General features: G+C 48.5%; 1 protein-coding gene across 1 annotated transcript in view; it reads right to left on the bottom strand.

The window, feature by feature from the left end:
- The window catches only part of Rell1 (RELT like 1), a 65,424-nt gene extending 51,267 nt beyond the window's left edge, over positions 1 to 14,157 (bottom strand). The window contains exon 1 of the mRNA XM_048414936.3: positions 13,928 to 14,157. Within this exon, the coding sequence (XP_048270893.3) occupies positions 13,928 to 14,015 (88 nt within the window). The 5' untranslated portion in view covers positions 14,016 to 14,157. The remainder of the gene's footprint in view (positions 1 to 13,927) is intronic.
- Positions 14,158 to 15,444: the final 1,287 nt, after the last annotated feature.

Below are 15,444 nucleotides of genomic sequence, written 5' to 3'. Positions count from 1 at the left end.
ACAGCAGGCAGGCTCCCACGCCAGAGCTATAGCAGACTACCACACCAGAGCTATAGCAGACTCCCACACAAGGCAGAGCCACAGCAGGCAGGCTCCCACGCCAGAGCTATAGCAGGCTCCCACGCAGGGCAGAGCCACAGCAGGCAGGCTCCCATGCTCTCTCACATCAGTCACACACAGCCAAGCTTCTCTTCCTTCCAGGAACAGGAAGGGGGAAATGATTAAACAGAACACTACAAAAGTCCTAAACAGAGGGCATTGTGATTAGTCACAGGTTCAGTCAGGCAGTTCCCACACGCCAGGCTCGTGGGTACCTGGGAACTGGGAAGTAAAGAGGGGCAGCCAGGAAACTTCAAAAGTCTGAGCTCATTGAAGTCACCTGATGTGAAATCCCCTCAACCACTTCTGGAGAAAGAGCCAAGGGAAGAGGGGCAAGGAGGGGAGAAGATCAACTAGGGAAAAGAATGCTGGGAAGATGAAACAGGCAATCAGGAAAACCCCAGATGGGGAAAAGTATAAAAGGCATTATTAGCATGATGCCCAAATGGGAGCTCTGAAAACCTGGCACAGGACTTGAATATCAGAGCACAGACGCTGAGGCAGGAGGATTATGAGTTCAAGGACTGCCTGAGCTACAAAGCCAATTTTTAAAAATTAAATATAAAAATGTATACATAGGAAAAAACACTCTACTCACATATATATGTATTTGCACCGTCACTATACCAAGCACGTTACAGATTTATTAACATATCCAACCTTGACAACAATCCAGTGAGGCAGATACTATTTTAAGCGCCATTTTACAGACATAAACACTACACCACAGAGAGGGCAAATCTAGCAGGAAGTCGAGGTGAGGCAGTAGGCACTGGACCCCGGTGCTTTGCTGTCTGAGGTGCTTCTGGCGTCCAGTACAATTCCACAGAACGAGATTAGCCACAGCGCTTCCCGCTGCGGGTAATATGACACACAGAGTTAAGGTAGAGCCATAAGCAGACAAGCGGAGAACGGGCTCTGGGAAGCTGTCCTCGGATCGCCACATCTATGCTATGACATGTGAACTCCCAAGTGCATGCACATGAACACACACATGTAACAAAAAATTTTAATAGAAAAATAAAGGCAGTAATTTATGCATAGAAAAAAGTAAAATGTTAGACAATACTTTCTCAATTTAGTCAATATTTACTTTTGATTTGTAGAACATTAACATTTTTTCTCTATTTCCTTACATTTTCTAAAAAAGTGATAATCAGAAGAGTTGGATTTTTTCACTACAGATAATGAAATCAGCAGGGAGTCTTAATTTCAAACACGAAACTGCTGGAACCATAGGGGAAATAGTTGGCTCCTGGCTTTTTCACATAGTCCAATACTAGCAGTAGTATTCATTCTGCAGAGGCACCCCAGACTATAGAACAGAACCCTCACCAACGACTGCCCTTCTACAGTGACATCACAGATATTTCCACAGGCTGGGAGCAGAGACAGTGCTAAGACCTCCCATACACGTCACAGGAATCAGCCGTCAAAGAAAACCAAACATGTGCCTTGGACTTTTGTGTACAATAAAGTGTGATGCCAGTGTACGAACTGGATGGCAATGGCCTGGTAACTTTTGCTTTCCTGTTATTTTGCAAATTCCTTTGAGTCTTCCTCTAAGTAGAATATAAGTGTAATTACAGAGATGATTCCAGGCATGTTTTAATGGTGAGACAGACATATGGCTTCCCAGTGAGATTTAACTAATTCTGTTTTCTAACATCCACTGGGTGTCCTAGGGTTCAGTTAAATTCTGCCACTAACAGCCTGGAGTTAGTGCCCACCCACTGGTTAATAGCTATCCCCGCTGGATGGCCCCCACTTCAGAGGCCAGACTCCAAGAAGTCTCTTGGCCAACTGCTTTTCTGTCTGGTTACAAATTTGGGGGTTTCCACAGGTCCCCTCAGTTTCACTGGAGCAACTTAGAGAACTCAGAAAGCAGTGTCTGTGACCATAGATTTACTATGAAGAAGATATAAGGCTCCATATCCAATCGGAAGGGCCGCATAAGGCAGAGAGGCCAGCGTCCACACCCTCTCCAGGGTACCACCTTCCAGCACAGCCCTGACACCATCCCTAGAAGCCCCCTCACTGCCCTGGCACAGAGCTTTTAGGAAGAGTGACTCAATCATTAGCTGATGTCCACTGAACCCCAGAGATCAAGGAAAGGACAGAAAGTTGTGGCCCCTCCCCAAAATGACTGGTTCCTCTCTGCACCAGCTCCACACTGATGCTATATAGGCCCCACCCACAGTCACTTCATTATCGAAATCTCAAGTGTGGCCAAAGGGGCTCTTTTATGAACAAGAGAGGCTCACACAGCTAGACTCCCTTTCATAGGTTAGGAAATTCAGGGGGTTCTAAAAGACATCCGCACCAGAGATGGGAGGCGCAGGCCAATTGCACTGACCAACATCAAGATTCCTACTCAACAATATTTCCAGGTTCAGCACTGCCTCAGCATGGAGAAAACCAACTCTCCAGTCACTCTGCAACCAAACAGTTGCCCCTCCCTCATCAAGTCCTCTCCCCTCCATACCAGAGATGGAGTCCACAGTCTGTGTAAAGACCGACACAGCACAGAGACACCAGATGATGTTAGCCCACTCTGAGGCTGCCCTTCTCCCAGTCCGTCCAGAGACATCACAAGGCACCAAAGAGCAGAGACACAGGACTGCAGGAAGTGACAGAGATGGAGCCCCTGGCCAAGCTAGGGCTTTAAGTCACCCTGTGCTGCCTTGTGCTTTATGTACAGACACTGCCCTAAAGGAGAGAGCACTCCAACCCGGAAGGAGAAGTCAACAACATGCACTTGGAGAACAGCAGGGTTCGGAAATACAAATGTCTAACGTATTCCAAAAATAGTGTTCAACATCTAATGATCCTGCATGTGAGCGGATTCGTATGGTTTCCAAGGAGTGGCCAACTGGAGACAAGTGGGTACCATGACCAGGACTCCACCCACTGCACTGACTTCATGATTCTCGTTCCCTTCATTCCTTAAGGTGAAAGATTCTTCCTAGCCACACATTACGAGTGCATTCTAGAGCTTGTATTTGTGTCCCTTACAAAGGAGGGCATTATTCCCTCGATCCTGCAGAAGACTCCAAGATGTATAAACAACAAAACAAGCATTATTTTGCACTTGGGCTCCCTTGAGCTCTCCTCCCTACCTCCACCCAACAAAGATACAGGAAAAGGAGCCCAGCCACCTCGCTGACAATACGGGACCTGCTACAAACTCAAGTCCCATTCATATCAATGCTTGGGGCTCTTCCATCATACGCCCATGCCCAGCGCTCCTCTGGTCCTCCATTCTCCACTCCCCAGCCTGACTGGACGTCCACTGCTTGCACAGCGCTCAGGGGCCTCACGTTTGCCTCCCCCGTGGAGAAGCTCTGTTCTACACGAGCTCTAATAACTTCTGCTTCTAGCTCCCGTGCCTCTGCCCAGGCTGTTCCATGGGGTTGCTGGGTGCTGTGTACTACAGTCCCCTTTGTGGAGTCACTTAAATGTCCAGTTCTGGGCTATGGAGTCCTTTTCGTCCTTCACTTCAAACAGGAAGTCTACTCTTGTAATCCCAGACAATACTGAAGCCTGTGATCCTGATTACACCAAACTCCTGTTTCCATTACATCACAAGGACTCCCATTCATGGCTTACCGACACTTCTCCAAGTTTCACAGGACAAAAACTAAAATGACTGTTCACTGGTTCCACATATACAATAGGTACCCCGCAGTATTTCTCCAATAAAGAAAGCCCCATGTTTCAATTAACTGTGGGCTGTGAGTACAAAGTTATCCACAAGCTCCAGCTGCAACAACTACCATCAGACTCCTACTTGGCAAATACACGTGTGAAATACGTTACCCCTGAAAAGCCCAACCACTCAAACTTAAGCATGGCCAAGGCCTTGGCTTCTGGCCTGGTGGCTGTTTTGTATTTTGCCTTTAGCAGAGGCGAGAAGGTGGAAAGATCCAGGGAAGCAGTGAGAAACATGCAGGCCATGCTAGCAGAGACTACATACGTGCAAAATAAAACCAAGGCTAGCCACCTGCCACCTTGCCACCACCAGGAAGTCACGGCTGCTGCTTCCTATAATGTGGCTAATACAGCATGACCGTGTCGGGAACTTCCAGCTCCGGAGGGCCATGAGAATAGGGAACACTGTGAGACAGAAAGTCCAGGGAGTGCTTCAAGCTTCCACTCCTTGGAGGAATCTCAGAAAGCCACGTTATGCCTGTGTGTATGCAAAGAGGAGGAGTCTTGGCAAGTCACCAGTACTGAAAGCAGCTCTTCCTCCTTGGCCCCGTGTGGCATGTGACACACAGGTTCTTCGTCTACCACTCACACTAACTTAACCAGCCGGCCGGGAAGGGTTATCTACCTGGTGTCCTTTGGTGAGTTAAATGCAATATTTCTTTCCTCATATCTCTATCATGCCAAAACTTTAGAAAACCTAACTTATAGAGGAAGAACAGGTGTCTCGCTTTGTAGTCTTGGCTAGCCTAGAGCTCACTATGTAGAGCAGGCTAGCCCAGAATGACCTGCCTTTGTCTCCCGAGTGTTGAGATTAAAGGTAACCGCTACCACACCCAGACAGGAAAACATTTCTAAATCTAATCACGTGTTGATTGCATTACCACCTTCAGACGGTGGCACACGCCTGTAACTCCAGCACTCATGAGCCTGAAGCAGGAGGACCACAAATATACAATTTATTTTTTTCACTTTTGGATACACATCATTTGCATGCCCAACCCTGTGGAAGCCAGGAGATTCCCTGAAACTGGAGTTAGAGACAGTTGTGAGTCACAATGTGGGTGCTGGGAACAAACCTGGGTCCTCTGCAAAAGCAGCAAATACTCTTAACGTGTGAGCCATCATTTAAAGGATCGCACATTTACACACACACCCCACACACACACACACACAAACACACACCCCGCACACTACAGAGTGAGTTCAAGGTCAGCATGAACTACACAGTGAGACCTTGTCTTGGGAGGGAGGGAGGGAGGGAGAAAGAGAGGGAAGGAGGGAGGGAGGGAGGGAGGGAGGGAGGGAGGGAGGGAGGGAGGGAGGGAGGGAGGGAGGGAGGGAGGGCAGGCAATATCTGAAGACTTCCTAAGTTAATTATCTATTTTTGACTAACAACAGAAATCTACGTTCACTTGGTAAGACGCCTTGGTCTCCTCTTTCAGTAGATGGAGCACGAATAAAAAAGGCCAATACAATACAAAGCTTCCCTCCAACTGTTGACAGCAGAGAGTACGTGTCATTTCACATCAGAGAAGGAACATCTGGGGTCAGGGACATTCACCAGAGAGCGCGTGTCATTTCATATCAGAGAAGGACCATCGGGACCAGAGACATTCACCCTCTTCGGCTTCCCCCTTCTGTGATGAAGAAATCTTGCTTCTTGACCTGATTATTCCCGGTTGCGTCTCACTTTCCTTCGTGCCACAAAACAGACTATTGTTGGGGGCTGTGGACCCAGACCCTGAATTTCCTGTAAACAACTTGTTCCGCCTGCAGCTGCTCTGAGCAAGACAACTTGTTTTCCTGTGTTTGCAGCTGCTCTGAGCAGGAGACCCTCAGGAGTTCCTGATGGCAGGGGAGTGGTTTCTGGTGGATTTGGCTGGGGCGTGGCTATCACGACCAGTTAAGGATCCCTATGTAAGCGGCTCTAGAACACAATAAAGGAGCATTTTTGTTTCAAGGATGACCCGTGTCTCTCTGTGTGTGTGTGTGTCTTTGTGTGTTCAAATCTCCAGGCCCTTGCCCAGCTGGCGAATGGTCCTGTAGTGCAGGCTGCACACTACAGGCGCAGTACCGTAATACACGTAGTAGTACGAACAGTACAGACTATGGTGACCTACTCCTCACAGTGATTGCAGAAGTTAAATCTGAACAAGCAATCTAACATTTAACACATCTCACATACTTGGCCAGTACAAAGAGTTCTAGTTAAGAGGAAACATACAGTGGGAACAAGTGCATATAACAGGGACCAATAACATGAAAGGGCTAGTGTACACCTGACCTACATTCGGGTCATCACAAGAATTTGGTCTGAGAGAAGTCACAGGAAAGGGTTCCTGGAAGCATGGATACCAGACAGGACAGAGCAGCCCAAGACAACGGGTGGGAGAATGAAGAGGGGTAAGCCCAGCGTCTCTCCCCCACGCTCCCCTGCTCACATCTGATACTTAGTCAATGTCACCAGGACTTGTGACAGAAAAGCAAACTCCCTCTTCACCCCAAGCCTACTGTACTGTCTCTGCTATTCTGGGGTGGAGCTGGCCACACGGGCCACAACCAGCCTCCAGTGAGGCCCAGGTTTGAGAAACACCGCTGCAGCCTAGGTTGCTTTCTTCCCTCCTGTATTAACCCATTTCAGCTGCCAGCAACACAACTGGGCTGGCTAACTTTTTCAAGGACAAGTTGACTTAGCTCACAGTTCTTGAGGCTCAAGACCCCATCAGATGGTGGTCTTTTCCCTGGCAGATACTCAGGGTGGTTCAGGGACTCACACGGAGACATAGGAGCCATGTACACACGTGTGTATGAATAAGAAACACACCGAGACTCTCCATGTCTACATCCTCTGGCCTCTCTGTAGCTATAAAACTCTGAGGATTCAATCACAAGGATGCCACACTAATGGCTGTATCTAAACCTAATCGCTTCTAAACACGGCATGCAGTAAGTTTCCACCCTCCGAAAGCCTGACAGTGTGAAATAAATGTGAACACATAAACCCTTAGGGAACAGGCTCAAGCCATATCCAAACCATCACACACACCCCTCTTCGGCAACCACTGGCTCCTTTCACCCAGCTACTGCCTACAGCTGCGCAGTGAAAATTCAAGCCTTGTTTGCTCCGGAAAGCTTGCCCAACCTGGCCTGGATTCTCAATTCTCCACGCTCCCCACCCCTAACCCCAGGTTAGGCGCCCTGGCTCAGGGCCTCTCTTTGCTGACAGAGGTGCTAATAGCTCACCTTCCCTGACAGCTCCACGGGCAAGGATTCCATAGGCCCTTCACATCACTTTGCCCTCTGTGCCTTGTGTGCAGTAAGGTGCTTTGTTAATATCTGGCCAAAGATGAAATCAATCAGAAGAACCTATTGCTATGGTTCGACTGTGTTGAGACTTAATTCCGAAATTCATGTTTGTGGTGTAACGAGGTGGGGCCTTTGAGAGGTAATTGGGGTTAGACGAGGTAATGAAGATGAGGTTCCTTTCTTTCTTTAAAGAAATGGCCTGGATTCCAGTTCTAGCGTTCTTTCTTCATTCACATTTTAAAAGCCTATTTTAGTCCAGGTTTGGATTTGGACCTGGTCCTCAGCAGTTAACAAGATCTACACATGATGTCACCCTAGCGGCTGCTAGGGATGAGCTGTCCCTGACTCCTGCAGGACACAGAATCTGTCCGGGCTCAGTTTCCCCATATGCACAGCACAAGGATTAAAAACAAGATGAGTATCTCTAAATGCATTTGACTATGAACAGTGACCCCAGTAATAGGTAGTCATTCTGCTGAGGTCTGGGGAAGCAGACCTTTGAAAGTGAGCCCCAGGTGCAGGTGTGGACCAAGGAAACCTGCCTGCCAGGAACAGAGCCAACTGCTGGGCCCACTTCAGTGCAAGGATACTCCAACAGGACAGGAGGGTCCCCGAGGGAGCAAAGGTGCATTGAAATCTTGGTGGTGCCAGCTCAGTTTTCTCTCCACTACACCAACTCTGAGGACATGGCCAGGGACATTCCAGACCCTAATACTACAGACTCTGCTCTCCTGCCGTGAACTCTATCTCATCCAAACATCCCTGGGAGTAAAGAGAAGCCAACAGCCAATTAGACTCTCAATAGCCAAAGCATATAACATGGTCTTTACTGCAAGTCCTAAGGAAACACAGACACATTTTTGTGCCTACAACTAGATTGGCTGACCGGATTAATAAATCAATCCCCCAAAGTTCCTCCAAAAGAAATCTTCGTGGTCTACCTTTACAAAGGTAATGAATGGTTTCTTTGCCTCCTCTTTTCTTCCTTGTATTGGTGTGACTGCCAATGGCTTTGCCGCCACCTCCCAAGAGAACCCACACCGTCCAGCATTGTCTCCTAGTCCTCCTGCCCTAGGGTGGAAGTGCTGCCCAATCCTGCTACCCCAAAGCCCCCTCTTGGCCCTTCCATCATCGGCGCCAGAACCCAAAGCCCTGCGGTACAGGACACGGATGCTTGGGAATGGCAAAGAAACACAAATGACATTTCTGGTGTGCTTAGTGTTGGTTGGATTTGTTTTGGTTGTTGTCTTGCTCAAGCCAAATTTCATACTGTAGCCCAGGTTAACTTGGAACTCACTAAGCAGTTCAGGCTGACCTTGAACTAACCGTAATCCCTTGCCTCAGACTCTTAGTGTTGGGGTCAAAGGCCTAGCTTTGGAGTGGCTGAGAACTTTGTTTCATCCTTTCGATGTGAAATATTAGTGTCAGACTAGGAACAAAGGCTAAGAGGACAAACCCTTTAAGCATACCTGCACAGCAAACACTGCACCAAACGCTCACGTACTTTATCTCACATAACCGTTACAATAATCACATGAGGCAGCTTGGCCACATTTCCTCCATAATACAGCTAAGAAAAGTGGCTTAAAGATTTGTTTTCTCTGTACAACATGCACTTTTTATTAGTGGTTGGAATGTTGTTATACCCAGGAGTTTTGCAAACCAAATGAGGGAGGAAGTTTATGGGGAGGCTCCTCGGGAGGGTTAGCGGCTGGCACAGGAAACAGGAGAACCCAGGCTGGGGAATTGTCTCTTTCTGGGATCCCAGGACAGTGCCAAAGGAGGAAAGACAAGAAGGCCTTGGGGTATTGCAAGTGGGAATGGAAACTGGGTCTCCTGAGTTCAAGCAGGCTGGCCAAAGGAGCCCCAAGATAAGATGACTGGCCCCATGAACTCAGATTGCCTGGGGTAGGCACCACCATCCAAAACATCCCCTGGTGGATTCAATTTCTTTCCCTTACAAAGAGAGCCGTGTCACTAACTGGCAGAGAAGCGCAGCAAGGAAAGCCAGCCTAGCCTCTCGACTTACCCATCAAGGTTCCATTACAGGGAGCACTCACCCAGAAAGCTACCGAACAGACAAAACCCCGGCCGCCTCCAGGGGTCTTTATCAGATTCCACTCCAGAGTGGCAGGGCAGCCTTTCTTCTCCTGAAGCGCTGTGTACCAGAGGGGTTATTCATGGCTATTAGGCTGTTTTTAAAACTCTTTACCAGCAATTTGTCGGGTTTTTTTTCAAATCACTGTGGAAGATTTTAAGATGGATTTTGATTTTATATGTATGTATTTATTTTATTTTACTTGTACATATGTGCTGTGTTCATGCCTGGTGCCCGTGGAGGACAGAACAGAGCATCACATCCCTAGACCTAGAGTTTATGAGCTACGAGGTGCTGGGAATGAAGGCCAGGCCATCTGCAAGAACAGTCACCACTCTTAACCACTGAGCCTTCTCTTCTGCCACTCTCTGGAAGAGTCCTGCTATTTCTCCAGGGCACGTTTCAGATATATACACAGAATACTTCAACTTGGTTCCCAATAGATGTGAGAAAACACGAACAGATGAAGCAGGAAAAGCAAAGGCAGGACCGTGAGTCCTTTAACTGAAAACCTCTAGGCAGCGTGACTCCAGAAAGGTGCCAGTGAGCATTTAATGCACACTGTGTCTCACTCAGAAATTAAGTGTGCTGGATTACTGCAGCAAAGCATACGGATATTCAACCTATGTGAGATCAAACACACACTTGGACATCTCACGCTGGGGCAGGCTGTGTGTTGCCACCGCCAGAGTATAACAAAAGTTCTCCATTTCCACAGCATTCTACATTGGAAAAATCTCCAGAAAAGATTACAGCAATGGGCAAACGCCTCGGATACGAGGGGTAAAAGCCCAACCTGACAAAGGATATTAGAAAAATAGCCAATCTTATAAAAACCCAATATTAAAACAAATTAAATAAGATGCCAACACTTGCCTAACAAATTAGCAAGTACGTTTTTATTTTCAGGGGAAAAGGTACTAAGAGCGAGAGATGAGTGTTTCGGACGGCTTCTATAAAAGTGCAAACCAGGCCAACCTGCAGACCAACGGGGCAGGGGCAGTCAGTTCTCAGCGGCCGAACAATGGGAACACCACTGACCTGCAAGCTGCTTTTCCAACAACCTATTTTCCAACGTGAGTTATCAACTATTAGACCGAGCATGCGGACAAAGGTGTTCGCTGAAACAATGCAGTTTTAAATCACATTTTAAAACAATTACTACTGACAACAACCTCCTGAAAGGAGGCACGGTGAGGTAAAACACAAAACACGGGAAGCAACATGACTGAACCCTGCAAGACACCTTTCAGTGTGTGAGCAAGAAGACTGCAGGAAACAAAGGTAAAGGGGACTGCGGCTAAGCCACACCGCACCGAGTTAAGATCCTGTCCGAGGTCAAGATGTCTGAAGACAAGAATGGAATGCTAACTGAGGCAAGGCCTCTAGGTCAGAGATCAAGGGTAATTCTCTCCCTCTTCCCACACAAACTGTGGGAGGGACTTTTGAAGACTACCTAGGACACTGCAGAGGGAGTCACACTCTTGTGACTCTCCCTAAACATTTTAGGATGAAAAGAATTTTCGGGGGGGGGGGTTAGAATGCACTTTGTACTGAACGGATCTGACAGAATGGCAAAGCCTGGATAAACCGAGTGACTTTGCCAGCTTTCAGACACTCTGTTTCTCCACCATAAACACAGGAACAGAATCAGTCTTGGAATTATAAGGATTAAATGACCTGAGTACAAAGCCCACGACCTGCCATCAAAGAGGCGGAGAAAAAAAACCCACAAAGATTACTGGATAACACTAAGAATGATAGCTTTAACTAATAACAGTTTGGATTATTCTTTTGTTTTTGTTTCTTTTTCTTGGGGGGGCGGGGCTTTTCGCAGAGCTAGGCACTGAACCCAGGGACGCCTATCCATGACAGGCAGACACTCTACCCAGGAGCTACACCCAAAGCCCAGAAACCACAGTGCCCCGATGCCCAATTTTTGTCCTTCAAACCTACACCAGATTTTTTTAAATAATATCATTTGTTAATGTGTGTCAATTTTAAGTAACGTAATTAAAATGACCCAACATGTAATAAGACTTCAATATCAAAGCCAAACTATGCTTTAAAAAAGTAAAAATGAAAGTTTTCCGTCTGAATCACCTGGACTGAGTCAAATCCAAGTCCTCCCATGGTTTGCCCACCCCATTCTTTCCCGCAGGGCTAGGAAGTACACAGAGAAGAAAAAGAAATGACAGTCACTGGTAACATTTCTCATTGCCTCTTTAAATTCGGAGTAAGCATGAAAAAGCCAGCTCCAAACAGTTTTGTTTTTGTTTTTTTCAAAACACTGCTCCCAATGTCTGTGTCTCATGTGGCTCTTCAGCTGGGCAGCTACCCAGCCAAAGGAGAACCCGGAATTTAATCAAACATATCTTCAGCATCTAAATGAGGAATCTGAGGCTGGATGGAGGCCCACGGAGCCCAGGGAGCGTGCGCCTCTCACAGCACCGGCCTGGGTCTGTCTCACGCACCTCTCCACTCAAGGGCTGCACCCACTGTCTGATAGGAAAATTGAGAAATCAGTAGGCCCGGAGGCTGGGAACCAGAGAACTTAGGTACATAAATAAGGCAAGACGTGGAAAAGCATCTCTGCAGCTGGTAGAGTGTTTCTAATGCCACTTTTTAGACAGTTGACAAAAAAAGGAAGTGAGAGAGACTGTCACCACCCACTGTGAAGCTATCTGTCCTTTCTCCATTGCACGGCTGCACATAACTACATGCTCATGACATAGTGTTTGGGTATCTTAAAACGATCTTACAATGACTAAGTCATGTTGCTGAGGGTGACTTATGCTCTTGTTTTCTCTAGGAAGCTGGGAGGAGGGCAATAGAAAGAAAATGACTTTAAAATCAAGCAGGTTGTATTAGCACACACACACACACAAAACATATGTAATGCTTACTGATACAGTAATTACATGATGACAGGCCTCAGTTGCTCCACTGAAAATAAATATATCTCAGTTTTAAAATACACACAAAGTGCCCAACCAAAGCACACAGCAGGCTGGCTATGAGTTCCCACCTCTTTCTTCCTACTTCTCAGCTTTGATTCCAAAGAGATCAGATGCCAGCTGTTCGGGGCTCATCTCTTGATACAGGCCTCAAAGCCTGCTAGCAAATCTGAACCTGAATCCTTGCCATCTCAGATACTTCATTCATTCTTCTTAGGCATTGACTTTCACCAAAAAGGTGAGGCTTTCTTCCGTCACATTGCAGGCCTGATACCTGGATGTTGTTCAGAAACCCAGCAAAACATAAACCTACTCCAGGAATGGGTTTCTCCTGATGAAGGCCGACTGCGTGTCTCCTGTACTAAATTTTAACCATCTGACTCCCAGGTTAAGCTTTTTTTATTTTCCAAACTCTGCAACAAGTGATTCAGACGGATACTATCTGCAATCTCCAATCTAATTTGAACCTATTTTGTATTTACAAGTCTCAGCAAAGACGTGGGATGCGCACGAAAATCTGCCATCCAATAAAACCTATCACCAGCTTCTCTTTCCCCTGGGTGAACCACTGAAGGAAATGTGAACCTGCTAATCAATTCTCAAGAGACCCATGATCTATCTCTCCTGGTCGCTTCCTAACATGCTAGGATTCCTATGAAAAAGTGAAGGCCAAGTGATAACGCCGGTTTCAAAGCTCCAAGTGACTGGAATGTTCAGGACAGAAGAGCAGCGCGTGTACTTCATAACAGCGACAGACGCTGTTGGAAGCCTTCCAGCTGCTTATTATTTGGGCCTGAAGAGGAGCCACCCCTGAAGACAGCTTGGCAGAGCCTGCTGACGTAAGAATCAGCCTGTGGTAACCCCAAATGGCCAGGAAGGCTGAAGTCTATTTTTTTTTTAACTACTGCAATGAGGTGGCAATTAAGAGGGGGAAACAATGCTTGAGAATCCCTGGTGTGTGTCTTATAAAAACAGGAGTGTGTGGCAGCGCTTCCTTAAGTAAAAGGTGGGCAGACCTCTTAGGAAATTTCAGTTAGAAACTCCCGCTGGTGGTTCCTAGTTGAGGATTGCACTCAGCGTCTCAGCTGGTGGCTTCCACCCTGACCACAGAGGGTTCCTTTTGTGATGACAGGATTTGATACAAAGAAAAAGCAGTGTACATTACAGAAGTGGCTGTCCTCTTTCCCGACCTAATTTGTCCAGGATATATGGCAAGGAGCGCGAAATTACTGAGTTACTGCAAGAATTCATAACCACCTGCAAAGCCCGAACTTTCAAGGATTTACTATAATGAAAAAGAAAATAGGAGAGCGAGGAAAGCAGCGGCAGGGCAGCACCCATTTCCGAGTATCAAGATCTTCAACTGGCGAGGCCTTTGAGAATCAGTACGGTAGGAAGGGGTCCACAGCCGGGCACCCAGGGCACGCAGCTGGGGAGATGACGCCCCAGCAAGGAGACACTCTAAAGACTCCGGGTTGGGATCCCGCGGTCCAGAAGAGGCGGGGGAAGGAAGGCGGGAGCCCGGCAGGAGGGTGGGGAAGGATCCGAGCGGCGCCGCGCGCCGCACCCTGCCCGGGCCACCCCGGGACACCCAGATGTTCAGAGCCGGATTCCGTAGCCGAGCGGGACGCGAGCAACTCAAGGCGCGGCTGGGCTGCGGGCTCAATCAGCCCGGAACCCCCATGCCCCTCGCTCCCTTCCGCGTGCAGACCCGACTCAGCAGCACCTGGCGTCCCCGCCGGGACCACGCACTCACCCGAGGCCACCAGCAGCGAACTCAGGGCGCCTCCCACGAACACCGCAGCAGAGAGCACAGCGGACCCCGGGAGTCCCCACGGAGCCATCGCCGCGTCCCTGCACCCTCCTCTCCCCGGCTGCCGCGTCCAGGTCCAAGAAGATGGTGAATCTCCAGAGACGCCCCGCAGATTGAGCCGCGGAGCTCGGCCTCCTTTAGCCCCTACTCGCCGGCCTGGAGCCGCTGAGGCCCCGCCCACCACACGGAAGCCCCGCCTCTACCCGCCGCGCCCGAATCCCAAGTGGCCTGGCCCCGCCCCCATATGCATGATCCCGCCGCCCCCACATGCATGACCCCGCCCCCGCCCCACCCTCGCGCCTCTCCCTGCCACTCTCCCTTCCCCTTCGGAACTCTTAGGCTGCGTCAGGCGCACGGGTAAGCCGGGCCCCGCCCCCAAGTCCGGCCCTGCGCTGTCCAGCTCCGCCTCCCCTGCTTGGGCGGGCTTCCTTTCAAAACCCTGCCCAGCAAGGTGGCGGGGCAACGGCAGCGCGGGAGCCTCGGGCGGGGGCTAGTTGATCCTTCTCCTCGATCTTGGGGCAAGTCAGGCGTGGGAAGAGGAAGACCGAGGTTGGGCCAAGAAGCCCAGGATGGACCCCAGACTGAGCCGTCAGTGGAACGAAGCGATGTTTTTTTCTCTATTAGCGTCTCTAGCCAATTAATCTGGGTTAGTGGTCTTTGAAGGAATGCTGCGTTCAAAGTCACGTCTGGTTGGAAATTAAGGGAGAAAGACAAAATCTTTTCATTGTTCCCATTTGCTGTTTCTGTCTAAGCTACTTCTGTTGAGGAAGGTTTCTCCACACATTTCCAGAAAAACCTCAGAGGGCTTTTGTTTGATTGGTTGGTTGTTTGAGTTGGATTGGGTTGTGTTTTAAGCCTATGCCTACATTGCATCTTGCAAACACTCTCCTGAAACAGCGCTTCTTAGGTCTTTATAGACTCACGTCGGCTCGGAAGGCCAGTATTAACCCCATTTCACAGTCCAGGAAGTGAGCCCACGACGTTTAAGCCACTGTGCTTATTGTCATTAACTCCAGTGTTTGCTCACTGCTGTAATCTCAGCACCTGGTTCAAGGACAGCAGGCTTAAGAGGTCAGAGGAGTTTTTAAAGGGGAATGGGCGTTTTTCTGAATAGCTACTTCTCATTTTAACTAACCCTTGGAGACTTCACACCAAGGTCCTTAAGGCTAGGCTTCACCGGTTGAGTTGAGCAAGCTCTGAGCAAGAACAAAGGCCTGAATGTAGGCTGGATCTTCAGCCTCTTCTGTAAGCTGACTGATGGCCTCTGAGTTTTTTTCTCCTAACATCCTTCCTGTGGTTCTGCTTGGTTGTTACAAATAGCACTGGTGTGAGAATTGCTAGAGACAGCAGTTGAGCCTGAAGGTGTGAGGCCCTGCCCTTTGAAGGCAAAGGCAGGTGCTATGGCTCCTGTGCCCAGTTTGTGGCGCATCCTGTAGTCTAGCAACTTAGAAAAAAAGCCT

Source organism: Myodes glareolus, chromosome 8 (genome assembly GCF_982192425.1).
Source record: "Myodes glareolus chromosome 8, mMyoGla1.1, whole genome shotgun sequence".
Classification (NCBI taxonomy): Eukaryota; Metazoa; Chordata; class Mammalia; order Rodentia; family Cricetidae; genus Myodes; species Myodes glareolus.
The sequence above is the reverse complement of the archived record's forward strand: the minus strand, read 5'-3'. Positions and strand labels throughout refer to the sequence as shown.